Below are 14204 nucleotides of genomic sequence, written 5' to 3'. Positions count from 1 at the left end.
ATGTGTTAAATCAAAGATTATTAATTAAGGCAATGAGATGAGTCAGAGCTGGGAAAAGTTACCTTTTTTGGACTGCATGATCACCATCCTTTCCAACTACAGTAGAGTCTCACTTATCCAACACTCACTTATCCAACGTTCTGGATTATCCAACACATTTTTGTAGTCAATGTTTCCAAAACATCATGATATTTTGGTGCTAAATTTGTAAATACCGTAATTACTACATAGCATTACTGTGTATTGAACTACTTTTTCTGTCAAATTTGTTGTATAACATGATGTTTTGGTGCTTAATTTGTAAAATCATAACCTAATTTGATGTTTAATAGGCTTTTCCTTAATCCCTCCTTATTATTCAACATATTCACTTATCCAACATTCTACCGGTCCATTTATGTTGGATAAGTGAGACTCTATTGTATGAAGTTTTGGGAGTAATAAAAAGTAAACTCTGGGATGGATGTGTACATTTTAAAATATATTTTTCACTTCTCAAGATATATGGAGCCCCTGGTGGTGTAGTGGGTTAAAGCCTTGTGACTTGAAGGTTGGGTTGCTGACCTGAAGGCTGCCAGGTTCGAATCTAACCCGGGGAGAGCGTGGATGAGCTCCCTCTATCAGCTCCAGCTCCATGCAGAGACATGAGAGAAGTCTCCCACAAGGATGGTAAAAACATCAAAACATCTGGGTCGCTCCTGACACGAAAAAAAAACTTGTCAAGATAGGAGCCGTGGTGGCACAAAGGGTTAAACCCTTGTGCTGGCTGAACTGCTGACCTGAAGGTCAGCGGTTCGAATCTGTGAGATGGTATGAACTCCCATCTGTCAGCTCTAGCTTCCCATGCGGGGACATGAGAGAAGCCCCCTTCAGGATGGAACACATCCGGGCATTCCCTGGGCAATGTCTTTAAAGACGGCTGATTCTCTCATACCAGAAGCAACTTGCAGTATGTTCTCAATTCGCTTCTGATACAATAAAAAAAAATTCTCAAGATATCCCAAGAAACATTTTGATTTCTCAAGACACCTCTAATGGCATCAGGTTCTGTATTCACTTTGAAGTTTATTTACTTCACTTGTATACCACTTTTCTCACCCCGGGTGGGGAACTGTTTACTTACTGCAATTCCATTAATTTCAAGGAGTATTCTTAGGCAACTCAGAAATTGTTTTGCCAATTCCTACATCTGAAATACAACCTACAGTGCCTGGTATTTGTTGATGGCCTCCCATCTAAGTACAAACCAGAGCTGACACTGCTTAGTTTCCAAAATCAAATGGGACCTGGTGCCACCATAATGTGTGAATATTGGCCACCTAGATCAATGTCTGAATCTGTATTATCCTGATGACTTCATTGTTCTGGAATAAAAATGTCTGGCAGCACCAGTCAAGAAATTGTGTATCCCCTGGTAATTAATTCTTTTTCTTTTTTATTTCTTGAAAGTATATTCTTTAGATCCATATATGAACTCACAGTACCCACTTCTTTCATGGTGGACTTTGCCTAGAATTGGGAAAACTGGCATTTGGTGGGCATAATATGTACCCAAAGTGCCCGGTTAAGTTCCCCATGATTGACAAGTTCCTTTAAGCAAGACAGATCATTTTAATCTACTAGTCTTTCTCACAAATGGACCATTCTGGTTATGTCTTTGAGTCCAATGGACTTTGCATCTCATTTTTTAAAATAATCCTTGAATTGAGCTGTTAAATATGACCACCACCTGATCAAAATGATGGAATGGTTACCTGAAGATAGTTTAGGAAATCAGTAGTTGGGGGAAACACCTCCACTAGTAGGCTGTTACATAAAGACTTGTTTTTCCTTTTCTCTCCCCATCCCAGGTCTCTCACACAAATGATGTATGTGTACAGTTTAGAGCTCACCAGTTTTTTGAAGTCGGTCTCATTCAGCCAGCATCCGTGAAGGTGTACAGCTATTATAATCTAGGTAATGGCTATCATAGGAGCCTCTGATGGTGCAGCATGTTAAAGCACTGGGCTGCTGAACTTGTGGGCTTAAAGGTTGCAGGTTCGAATTCAGGGAGCAGAGTGAGTGCCCGCTGTTAGCCCCAGCTTCTGCCAACCTAGCAGTTTGAAAACATGCAAATGTGAGTAGATCAATAGGTACCGCTCCAGCAGGAAGGTAACGGTGCTCCATGCAGTCATGCCAGCCGCATGACCTTGGAGGTGTCTGCAGACAACGCTGGCTCTTCGGCTTAGAAATGGAGATGAGCACCAACCCCTCAGAGTTGGACACGATTGGACTTAATGCCAGGGGAAATCCTTTACCTACCTTTACCTAATGGCTATCACACTTCTTCCAGTGGACTCAGCACAAGGCTAGACAGACACTGGAGATGTTTCTGGCAGTATCTCCTTCCACCCTCATCCTTAATATATGAATCCAGAAATGAAAAGTGATTATTAAAAGAGAACAACTTAAGGATTCTGTTTAACTCTCCAAACGTTTTTCATAACAGGAACTTTGTTGCTCTGACACATCAGATGCATATTTCTATCTGGGGGTGGAGTAATAAACCCAAGGCAAGTTGCCTTCTAGTTTCCACTGCTTTAGCATTAGGTTTTTGCAAACATGAGAAGGTCAGAAGAAAGCTGTTGAAGTGTAGGTGGATTTGGAAAGGGGATTCTGCCTTGGCTTTTGGAAGCAGAATGGGCAAGCCTAATTGATTTGCCCTGATGAACCACTGTCAAGACAAATCACTGAATTTTTTTAAAAATTCCTTGGGATCAGGGAGGGCCAGCCGGTAGACTCAGAGGGAAGGCCTGGAAAAAAAACAGAAAAATTGGGAGGACACATTTTTCTAGGTTTCATTTTTCATTTTTTTTCCCATTTTATCCCAATTTTTCCATCCCCCCCCTCATTTTTACTTTTTAATTCCCCCCCCCCCCAATATTCCCAGTTTTTTTTCAGGCCTCCCCATTTCTAGCCTAGTCTTCTTAGTCATTTTAACTGTATCTAATTCAGCCAAAACATAATATAAACTTTGATCCCAGTTCTCTTAAAACTAAAAGCTGGTGTCATTCCATCCAGTTGCATTGAGCCAACCATTTGCCATTTTAAAATATATTTCCATGTCCCAGACCATAATATGGAGAACAGAGACAAGAGGGTGCCTTTCTCAATTGAAGGAGATGCTGATTGGACTACTATTCTCTACTTTCTAATGATAGCTCAAAGCAGCTTCTCAAACTTGCCTGATTTCATATTGAATTGTAGAGTTGTACGAGACCACAAAGGCCTGTTGCATAAAGTCATAACAATGATGTGTTCCTAATATTTCTTTTGGGAGCAATAGGTTCTCTCAGCTATTTTGTGTGGATTCCCTAAGTTGGTCCTTGGGGGAATCCCCCAAAATGTAAATGTGAAGTAAAAGGCATCACTTTTTATTCCTCTTTCTCAGATGAGCAGTGTATCAAGTTCTACCATCTTCCCAAAGAAAGTGGCCTCCTCAATAAGATATGTCATGGTGATGTTTGCCGATGTGCAGAAGGTAAGATGGGGTAGGAAGATATCTACTGCTCAGTCTTCTTTTTCACAGGATGAACAAGTTAAGCTCCTTTAACTTTTGCTCTATGTTTTGTTCTCCATATCTCTTATCATCCTTGTTTCCATCTTTAAGGGCCTTAATCCTGGGAGGAATTAGGATTTTTATCCCAGTTTCTCCTAGAATTGAGGCACCATGACTATACTAAACCTTGGACTTTCAATTCTCCCGCACCAGGAGCTTTTGCTGGAGGGCCTGAGCATGCAGCCAGGCCCTTCACTTAAGTTTTGGGGACCGGGAGGGGAGGGGGAGGGGGACATCCCAGTACTTTGGGCTTTTGATCAACCTCATAAGTCAATCCCCACAGGGTCCACACCTGGAAAGATCTGGAAAGGTCTGGATCTTTCCAGGTGTCAAATCCCAGTTTACTCCAGATTAATCCAGGTTCACTTGAGGGGTCATTTAGACACCTCAGGTAAACCCGTTACAGGGTTTTGGGTCTGCCTGGAAGGGCCCTAAGTCTGTTCTAACTTGTCCACATCCTTCTTAAAATGAGTCACAGAGAACTGAATGCAGATGAGGTGTCATAGACAGAACGCCAGCGAGTAAAACAAAACTCAGTTTATTGAGGTTACAGAACTAAAAACGCCCGTAGGAGACAAAGAACAGGGCAAACACTTGACTTCAGTGTGATAAGTAACAAAAAACAACTCAGTTTGAGCTTAAACAATTCAAAGGGATAAATCGGGTTAAACAGAAGTATAATCCGGATTAAATCAAAAGTGCTTACTTCAGCCTGGCAAACAGTGCAAACAAAAGAGGATCAACAGGAGTCAGAATGTAAACAACAGACTGGTAGCAGATTCCTCTCTGCTACTCAGAAACAGCAGGAGAATAAACCAGGCTTGTTTATTCCTCCCTGCAGCAAACGAAAAGCGTGGTCGTAGTCAGGATTCAATTTAAGGTTCAGCGGCCAACGATATCCAGGTCCAGGCACAGCAGTCAGGGTAACGGCAGTCAGCAAGGTCCAAACCCGGTCCAGAGGTCAATAGCCAAGCGTAGTCGTCTAGAAATCCAAAGGTCTCACCGATAGCCAGCAGAAGGGATAATCCTGAATCGAAGTCAGTCAGTCCAGCGTCAATCCAGTGCGAGTAGATATTGCCCGTCAAAAAGACGACGGAGGTCCAAGCTATCGAGATTAAACACAAGTTGCACAGAGAAAAACCCCGCACAGTTCCTCCCGCCGTCGATGCCCAGTGTCCTTGGTAAACTTACGTATCCAGTAACGAATCACACCCATCTTCAGGAAGTTCCCCAACAAAAGCCCAAGCGTCCGTCCAGATTACCTTGCCCAACGCAATTAGACATTGGTCCCAAACCCCAATTTATCCCAGTTCAAGCTCATCATCGCTGTCAGCTGCCATCCCAATTCCAGGTGCCCCAACATCATCATCCTCATCAGAGCTTAAGCACCTTTGACTACGCCCCACAACATCCCCAGCTGTGGATCCCGCTCCATCCCTCCAGCCAGTCCATGGGTCTGATCCTGCAACCCGCCAATCACCTCCCATGCTTTCATTGCCTGTTTCCCCAACACCCAAATCCTCCCTCACGCGAGTCCATTCCATGTCATCCTCCTCCAAGCTGGCCATCTCTTCCTCCCAACCCTCAGAAAAACCCTCAAATGAATCCTCATCTGTTGGGTCTGTAAACAAATCCCGGAGCCGTTTTCTTTCATGCTCCTCGAAAGAGTCTGACTCTCGAGGAGTCTTATGACCCCTTCTTCTATTACCGGAGCCCGAAGGCTCAACCATAACATGAGGTTTAAGGAAAACCAATATTATAGGAAAACTGTAGACCCCTTCTGTACTATAGAACATACTATAGCCATATAACCCAGAATATCAGGGCAGAAAATCCCACAATATCTGCTTTGAACTGGGTTATCTAAGTCCAAACTGCCATATATTCCAGTTCAAAGCCAAAAATGTGGGATTTTATTCTGCTGTGTGGAAGGGGTCTCAGTGTGGGTATGTTGTAAAAAGTAAGCAGGATTTTGTGTGTATATGTGTAAGAAGAGCAAAGAGTAAGAGTGTGCTAAAGCAATTACTGTATATACATGCAATCCCAAGTAATGAACAAGATAGGATCTGTAGGTTTGTTCTTAAGTTGAACTTTTTGTAAGTCAGAACAAGTACATTTTTAAAGTGTAACTCAAGCCAAAGATCGATAGAGCATAAGGGAAGGGTTAATACCCTTTGGTATTTGTTTTCTGTCTGTGCCCCTGTTCAGAATTTTTCACCTCATTTCTGTCCATGTGATAATTGGATTTTGAACAATTAGCTTGTTGTGGAAACAAGGGTTGGTGAGAAAGCTGCTGTGGAGACACCTTTTCCTCTTAATAACTCTTTCAGGAGAGAATTTCCCTTCTGGGGGTTCATTTCTCTCACTTCCTGTTGTCTCATCCCCATTCTTTACCTTGAGTCATTTGCAAGTCAGATGTTTGTAACTCGGGCACTGCCTGTACTCATGTTTAAGCCATCCTCATGTACAAGTTGAGGTTCTGGATTTTGGATTTTCTTATGACCTGTGGATAAGTTGAGGGTCAATACATGGAGAAAGGAGAACACCAATATCTACTCAGGAAGCTAGCCATTGCTGCTATTTCTCCACCCAGGCATTCAGTAAGGCCAGAAGCATGCCAGGAAAAAAGAGAATAAAGTGATTCTCCTGGAATGGGCTAAGTTCTCATCTTTTGCAACCACATTCAGAGAAGGGGGTGGTTCTTCTTTCGATAAGAGTTACGCTGACCCATAGATAATTTAGCCAACTTTGGGGGAATTACATTTTTTTGCTAAAATATCTAGACTTATAGATGAGCAAATAGGATAGATTACAGTGGGCACTTGGTTTCTGCTGGGGTTTGGTTCCAGACTGCAAGGATGCCTAAATCTCTAGATGTTCAAGACCCATTCTATACAATAGCCTAATAAAAATAGAGGTGAAGAGAGGGATATATTTTCAAGACATGAATGACTGAATCTACAAATTTAGAATACAGTGTTCCCTCACTTATCACAGGGGTTAGGTTCCAGGACCACCCGCAATAAGTGAAAATCCGCAAAGTAGGGACACTATATATTTATACATTATTTTAGTAGTTATACACTATTTTAAGTCTTTATCAACCAATCGTGTGTTGATAAATCGCCTCCTTCCCCTCCCGTTGCCGCTTGGGCTCCTTTTCTCTCTCTTTAGCTTCTCCTTCCTCCCTTCCTTAGGCTATAAATTGTAATTTTTTATGATTTATAATAGTCTTTTAGAGTTTATTGAAAAACCGCAAAACAGCGAATCCGCAAAAAGCGAACTGCAAAGTAGTGAGGGAACACTGTACATGGATACTTTGGGAAGAGACCCCACTCCTGCCCCTAGCCCCGCCCTTTAGCCCTAAAAGGCCTCTCAGGAGAGGCTCAGCCCTGTCTCGCGCTCTGGGGAAGAGGCCCTGCCCCTGCCCCCTGCCCCGCCCTTTAGTCCTAAAAAGCCTCTCAGGAGAGGCCCCGCCCCTGCCACCAGCCCCTCCCTTTAGTCCTAAAACGCCTCTCAGGAGAGGCTCAGCCCTGTCTCGCACACTTGGGAAGAGGCCCCACCCCCGCCCCTAGCACCACCCTTTCGTCCTAAAAGACCTCTCAGGAAAGGCTCAGCCCTGTCTCCCGCCCCTAGCCCTGCCCTTTAGTCCTAAAAGGCCTCTCAGGAGAGGCTCAGCCCTGTCTCGCACTCTTGGAAGAGGTCCCACCCCCTTCCCTAGTTCCGCCCTCTGTGTCCCAACAAGCACTTCAGGAGAGGTATAGATTCCCAGCCCTATCTCGGGCTCTTGGGAAGAAACCACACCCACTCCTCTAGCTCCTGTGTCCAACCAGGCGCCTCAGGGGCTCAGCCCTGTCTCCGCCCCTCCCCTGGCCCCACCCCATCTCCTAATAGGTGCCATCACCGCCCCCCTGTATCACTGCAGCACCCACCAGGGGGCAGTAGCACCCACTTTGGGAATCACTGGTTTAAACTGAACATTGACTCAATATAAACTGACTATTCGCTGTAGCATGCTGTACTCAACTATACACTCAACTGACTTCATACATTAACTGTACTGTACTATACTTCTGATGCAAACTGATTCATACTCTGACATCAACTGACTCACCTGACTTCTGACAGACTTCATATTTAAACAGATTCTAAAATGGAGTCTCACTCTGAACATTCTCAGATCTGGGTCACATGGTCTGTAGTTCCTCCCACAATTTCAAACAACATAAAGTTAAGGGGAAAACTGCATACCAATATATACATTTGCTTTTCTCCCAAAGAAAACTGTTCTTTGCTCAACCATGTGAAGACAGACATTGATTTTCAGCAACGATTTCTTCTGGCCTGCCAAAGAGGAGTGGATTATGGTGAGTATATCTTAAATGGCTGAACCCTGTTATATGAGGCAGTTACTCTCTGAGTGTACACTCACTGACCCAAATTCACCATCTGGGGGCACATCAACACAGCACCTAAAACTCGAAAAGTTATCAAATTAAAAAGGGAAGTGGCTACATGACCCTAGTGGTAAATCCTCACTGATTTGGTGCAACAGAGAAAAAACATGTGATAAAAAGGTCTGCTTATATCCTGATTCCAGCCAGAAAATATGCATATCCACATCACTGTATAGCTCTGCATTCATGAAAAACACTTCATTTGTGAAGAAAAGCATCTAAATATTTTAAATTTTCTTTGTTTTTAAGTATACAAAGCCAAATTGGTTCGAATAGAAGAAGAAAATGGTTATGAGAACTACTTCATGCAAGTTCTAGAAAATATTAAAGAAGGTAAAAAGTTCCATCTTGTAGGAGATGGCATATAAAAGTAAGAATGTTTTCTGTCAACTGCTTTTTCTTTGCAACCTCATATTTGTTGTTGTTTTTATTTGCTGTCAAGTCAGCTTTGACTTTCAGAAAAACCCTATGAATGAGAAAGCTCCCAAGGGCCCTAACCAACAACTGCCTAGTTTAGGTCTTACACGCTCAGAGCTACAACTGAGGGGAAAACAAATGGAGAAATTATTGCTGCTATACCTGTTGTTCAGGTTCTCGGGATTGTTGAAACTAAATTAACAATTCTTTATTTTCTATCGAATTATTGTTTGCTCTTATGTGTCTCCAATTTATGGTGACCCTGTGGGGCTCTGGGGCTAACACATTACGGGCTGTTGTTGTATGCAATATTTGTTCAACGCAGGGGTTGTCTTTGCCTTTCTCTGAGGCTGTGGGTTTCCAGCTGGGTGGGGATTTCAACTCTGGTTTCCACTGCACCACATATTTCATGGAACATCCAGAGCAATTTTTGTGTTTTCATTTCAGAATAATTTGCAGTAAAAGCTCAATTTTTTCAGAAGATGCTGTTCATTAGTTTCATTTTTTTCTTACTTTGGATATGATGGGAAGCATAGGATGTTTATGCTTGAACAAAATGCTCTTTGAAACACTTTGAAATAAAGGTGTGCTTATTGAGGTCTCGTGAGCCAATGGCAAAGACACAGAAGAGATACTGATTTAGCCAATTTCCTATGGCAGAGCAAGGCCACATTAGCCCCCGCACATGCAAGACCACAACTCTCCCACCTTTTTATCCTCAAGTAACCCATAGTTGACAAGAGGGGGCTTTTTATTATTGTTTTTCCTTCTTGTTCACTTACTATTTTGGGGCTAAAGTAGCTCAAGATGGGCCTAAGAAATAGCAGACATGCCTATACATGGGATTTGGGGTCACACTGGAGCACAGCTTTTGTTTTTAAATGAAAATGAAAATAAAAAGTCTCTTTTGTGTCTAAAGTGCATCATCATTGCCTTTCCACCAATTGAGAGATGTTTGATTTAACAGATTTCATGTATGAACGGGAAGAAATGCAATTTTTTCCAGTCTCTCCTCTCTATTCACCTTCTCCTCAATGTATTTCCAGAAGGCTGGGTTGTTTTTTGGAATAGCATGAGGGACAATGGCGGGAAGCTCCAAAAAGAGAGGGGAAATGAGTAGAAATCACCTCCTTTCCTTCTCCCAGCTGCCTGTCCCTTTGGTAGATCGAAACAATTCCCCATCTGTAGAGCCCTTAGTTGTATGTATGTATGTATGTATGTATATTTGTGAATAGGATGAGAAAATGAAACAGGGACTTTGTGGTATCACATAAACTAATTAATTCTTACTATGTCCAGTTGGTTTCTCTTAAAATTAGTAGATGAGGGAAGATGGAATAATTAACTCTATTATGAAATGATAATCTATACTAAGTCTCAATAAATAAGTTTTCATGCAGCCTAAACGTTATGGACATGAGGACATCAGGGCAAGATAAGCAATTCTTCCTTCCCTAGTCCCCTGTCTTCCACTATCCAAGGTATCAATCAGTTAAACCAGGTTAACTGGCTCACAGCCCTGGTCCAAATATTTATTTCTTCTTTTTTGTCTGATTCCATCAGGGACTGATCCAAATCCAGAAGCCAGTCCTCGCAAGTTTATCAGCCAGATGAGATGCAGGGAAACTCTGAATCTGAAGGAGAACAACGACTATTTGATCTCAGGTGTCAGCAGTGACCTCTGGCTTGTAAAGAATGAGTATGTATTTAATTTCATTGATTTAGTAGATGTGTACTTTGCTTTTATTAATTTATTTTACTAGCTTGGGACCCGGCGGTGCCCACGTTATTAGAAGGCGCTGTTTGTTTTGGGATATTAGGTAATATCACTTAAGTTTGATCCAGATCTGTCGTTGGCTGGGTTCAGTGCTGTCTGGATAAGGGTGAGCTACAACTCCTAGATTTGGGGTCAATCACCCTCAAAGCAGGCCTGTATGCACAATTGGCCATGTTGGGTCTGTGTGCCAAGTTTGTTTATTATCACTGCCTTTCCATCATTGGTGCCTCAAAATACCTTAGAGTATATCCAAAACTGTAAGTTTGAAAACCATAACAATCAACCATTTTTCCACTGAGGACTCCTTGTGTTTACACCTGATATTTTCTTGGAAGATATAGTGTGCATCCACAATAATATTAATATTAATAATAATAATAACAACAACAACAACTTTATTTTTAACCCACTCTCTCCCCCCAGAGAGACTCAGGGATGCTTCCAAAGAGAAAACATGGCAAACATTCAATGAAAGATACAAAGAAATTAAAACAAACAATAAATAGTTAAAATGAATAAAGTCTGGCACCACTTTCAATACCGTGGTCAATACTGTGAAATCATCGGGTTTATAGTCTGGTGAAGTATCAGCATTCTTTGGCTGAGAAAGCTTGTAAAACTACAACTCCAATTTTTCATACCATTGACCCATAACATGTAAAGAGGAGACAAATCACCTTAATTCTATAATGTAGATTTATTTATTTAAAACATTTATATTCTGCACTTTTCACCCTGAAGGGGACTCTATATGGCAAACATTCAATGCCAGAACATAAAATAAACCATAAATATACATAAACACTAAAATCAGTTATTTTCACATTAAAACCATTATTTAAAACGATCACAAGTCAGCCATGAAATTTCCTATTGCTGCCATTATTGCACTTCCCCAAAGGCTATAGATTTACCCATAGATGGGATTGTAAAGCAGCCTTAACCTTGGTTCTGAGAAAGCTGCACTCACAGCAGGAATGACATGGTGCCTTAGAAGAAGGGAAAGCTCTGCCATTGTTTTAGCTCATGCGATTTTAAAAACTGCAAGTGATCTATGGGAGTGACCTCTAAAGCAGAAGTGCAACCTACGCACATTGGGTTGGATGGGAAATGGGATGGAAATCGATCCCAGGATCTCCATTTTTACCCACCCCAGTTTATAGAGAAATGTCTGTGAGAAATATAGCAATCAGGGAAAAGGCAGAGTTCCACGTTGCTCCATTAAGTTCAAAGTGTTCTGGAGCTCCAGTCATCCATTGAAATTTTCTTTCTTGTCTTCAAATCTTGTTCCTGGATTTTAGCCACTTAAGAGAAATTTTAGCCACTTAAGGGAAAAATCCCTCCCCCCCCCCCAACCTCCCGACGCATGATTTTGACACAACAGGAGCTTTTGCTGGAGGGGCCTGGGAGTAAATGGGGGGCTGGGGGCTGACTGGATGTCCTCCTGGGTTAATCTCAAGTTGATGCAAGAGGGCATGTAGCCACCACCCTACCCCGCCCCCCAGTTATGTGGGGCCTGAATCCCAGGAAGAAGTGGTATAAAATATCCCAGTTCGTCCGGGGATTCGGTTCTGTGTGGAAGAGCCCTGAATCACTATGGCTTGACTGCTTAAGGGGTTTTGTGCTTGTGAATTATTCAAGGGGACTTTCCTTTTCCTTTCCTTCTCATTAGGTTGGTTTTTCATAAACGGGCCTTAAGTCAATGTGCTTTCTGGCATCTGATCCTGTACTCACCCCAAATTAGTGTGGCAAGCAACAGATACCTGATACATTTTTCTAGGGCTAGTGGAGAAAAGAATACACCATATTTCATTGCATAATAGTCACCACCACATAATAGTCACACCCTCATGTTTTGAGTCACAAAATTGGTATTTCTGCTTTCCTCACATACTAGTCGCATCATTGATTCAGCAAGGGTGCTTCACTCACTCACTTGCTTTCCTGCCCACCCACCCCCTTTCATCTGCATGAAGTGACATATCTGAAGAAGAGTGGGCACACAGGAAAGTGAGGGGGAGTGAATAGAGCACCATTTCACTTGCCCACATGCTGAATTTTTTCATCACGTAATAATCGCACACCCTATTATGCGATGAAATATGGTGATTCAACCAAGTGTGGGTACTGTGGTTTTTAGCTTTGAATATGTTTTATTGATTTTGACTGTGAATTTTTAATACCACCAAGATTTAATTCTGTTTTAATGTTTGCATTTTTGTAGATTTTAAATGGTATTGAATTTTTTTTTACTGTAAGCTGCTTTGAATCTCCTTGTGGGGAGAAAAAGCAGAGGATAAATAAATATAAGAAAAAGAAGAAGAACGTATAAAGTTGAAAAAAATCATTTGTGGGTATATGGTTTTGTAATAATAGAGGTCTTCAGTTATTCCAGTGTTCCTCTGCATTTTCAAGGAGGTGCAGAGTCAAGCCCCACTCCCTAACTCCATTCATCTTAGGACAATTTGATCCAGTGGACCCAAATAGTTCCCTAGCTCTGCTTTAGAGACAACTGCTGTTTTCTGTAATGTTGACATACTAATAAGTGGCAAAGGAGGCACCATTGTTTAATGTTATCCATTAGGCACTTAGCTGTGCCTACAAAACCTTTAGGGCTTCAAAAACTAAATTAACAAGAAAAGATGGAAAAACTAAAATTCAAAATAAATATATATTTTGTCTTTTGGCTTTTAAAGCATATGCACATTTTGATGCCCACAGAGCTCAATAGGACAGTTTTTTGGTATGATGTCTCTTCCTCGTGAGTCAAGTAGGGTAGTCATATAGAAGAGCGCCTAGAGTCTACAAATGCCTTAATATACAAAATGGCTGTTGACACCCCTGATGTCAATGTTGACATTCCTGATTCAAAATGTTTCGGAAAAGGCTTTAAAATTAAAAAAGAAGTAGCCTTCTCATCAAAAGAAACCTGTCACCCCAAAATACAGTCAAAACAACACCTGGCAATTTCAATGTGTTTGAAATGGTTGAGGAATGGTCCTTACTCATTTCATTCCAGCCTTGGTAGGTTCTTCCACAGATCTCCTATTAACCTATTTGCTTGTGGGGCAAAAATTCAGAACTCAACTTTTGGTCTTTTCCAGTGTCTACTACCTTATAAGCAAAAATACCTGGATCGAGAGGTGGCCAAGTGAGGATGAATGCCAAGACGAAGAACTGCAGGACTTCTGCGATGACCTTGATCGGTTTTCCGATACATTGATATTTTTGGGCTGCCAGGTCTAACTGGAGTTGTCTGTTATTCATGGAAGGCCGGCTTCTGAGGTCATGTCAGAAGTCACATTCCCTCCTGAGGTTTTATCTTTTATCTTTTTTCTCTCCTTTCCACCACTTCAAATTGATTCTGTATTTTTAAAAAGGCCTGGTTTCTTAGTGCTGTTGTGTTACAAGTAAAAGAATATAATTACTGGTATTTCAGATTCACTAATTTAGATTTAGCTTACTGAATAACATTACATCAAATCCTCAAAAACCACAAAACAAAAATAAGAGTTTTACTTCCTGGCTAAGCTTACAAAATGAGTGGTTTAGGGATGGGTGAGATGATTATTGCTTTCTCCTCTTAATGCAAATTTACTAAACTCATATCGCCCCACTTGCACACAGACTGGAACACAATTACATGGCAGTATTCCAAATCTTCTGAATGTTGCAATCCAATCTGCAAATACAGAAAGGTGCATAAAAATATGTGTGTCAGTAGACCATAACTGCATTATTTCAAAGCATTGCATACATTTGGAAATGTGCATGTAAATGTACTTAAGAGTTAAATATTGTGCATAAAAATACAAATGTCAGTAGAAAGGCACACAAAATGCATAGACACTTTCATCTTAAGTACTGTCATGGGCATTCTAATAGTGGCATATCTGTTTAACTTATCTATAGCCAATGAAATGTGAATGAATTTGTGTTCAAACAGTGGGGCATC

At 41.4% G+C, this 14204-nt stretch overlaps 1 protein-coding gene across 1 annotated transcript in view; it reads left to right on the top strand.

Moving 5' to 3' along the window:
* Positions 1-14204, top strand: part of LOC100567185 (complement C3-like) — an 80208-nt gene extending 66004 nt beyond the window's left edge. The window contains exons 34-39 of the mRNA XM_062971466.1: positions 1851-1956; positions 3431-3520; positions 7879-7965; positions 8305-8388; positions 10036-10171; positions 13354-14204. Of these exons, the coding sequence (XP_062827536.1) occupies positions 1851-1956; positions 3431-3520; positions 7879-7965; positions 8305-8388; positions 10036-10171; positions 13354-13495 (645 nt within the window). The 3' untranslated portion in view covers positions 13496-14204. The remainder of the gene's footprint in view (positions 1-1850; positions 1957-3430; positions 3521-7878; positions 7966-8304; positions 8389-10035; positions 10172-13353) is intronic.

Source organism: Anolis carolinensis, chromosome 2 (genome assembly GCF_035594765.1).
Source record: "Anolis carolinensis isolate JA03-04 chromosome 2, rAnoCar3.1.pri, whole genome shotgun sequence".
NCBI lineage: Eukaryota > Metazoa > Chordata > Lepidosauria > Squamata > Dactyloidae > Anolis > Anolis carolinensis.
This window is presented reverse-complemented; position numbering and strand designations above follow the sequence as displayed.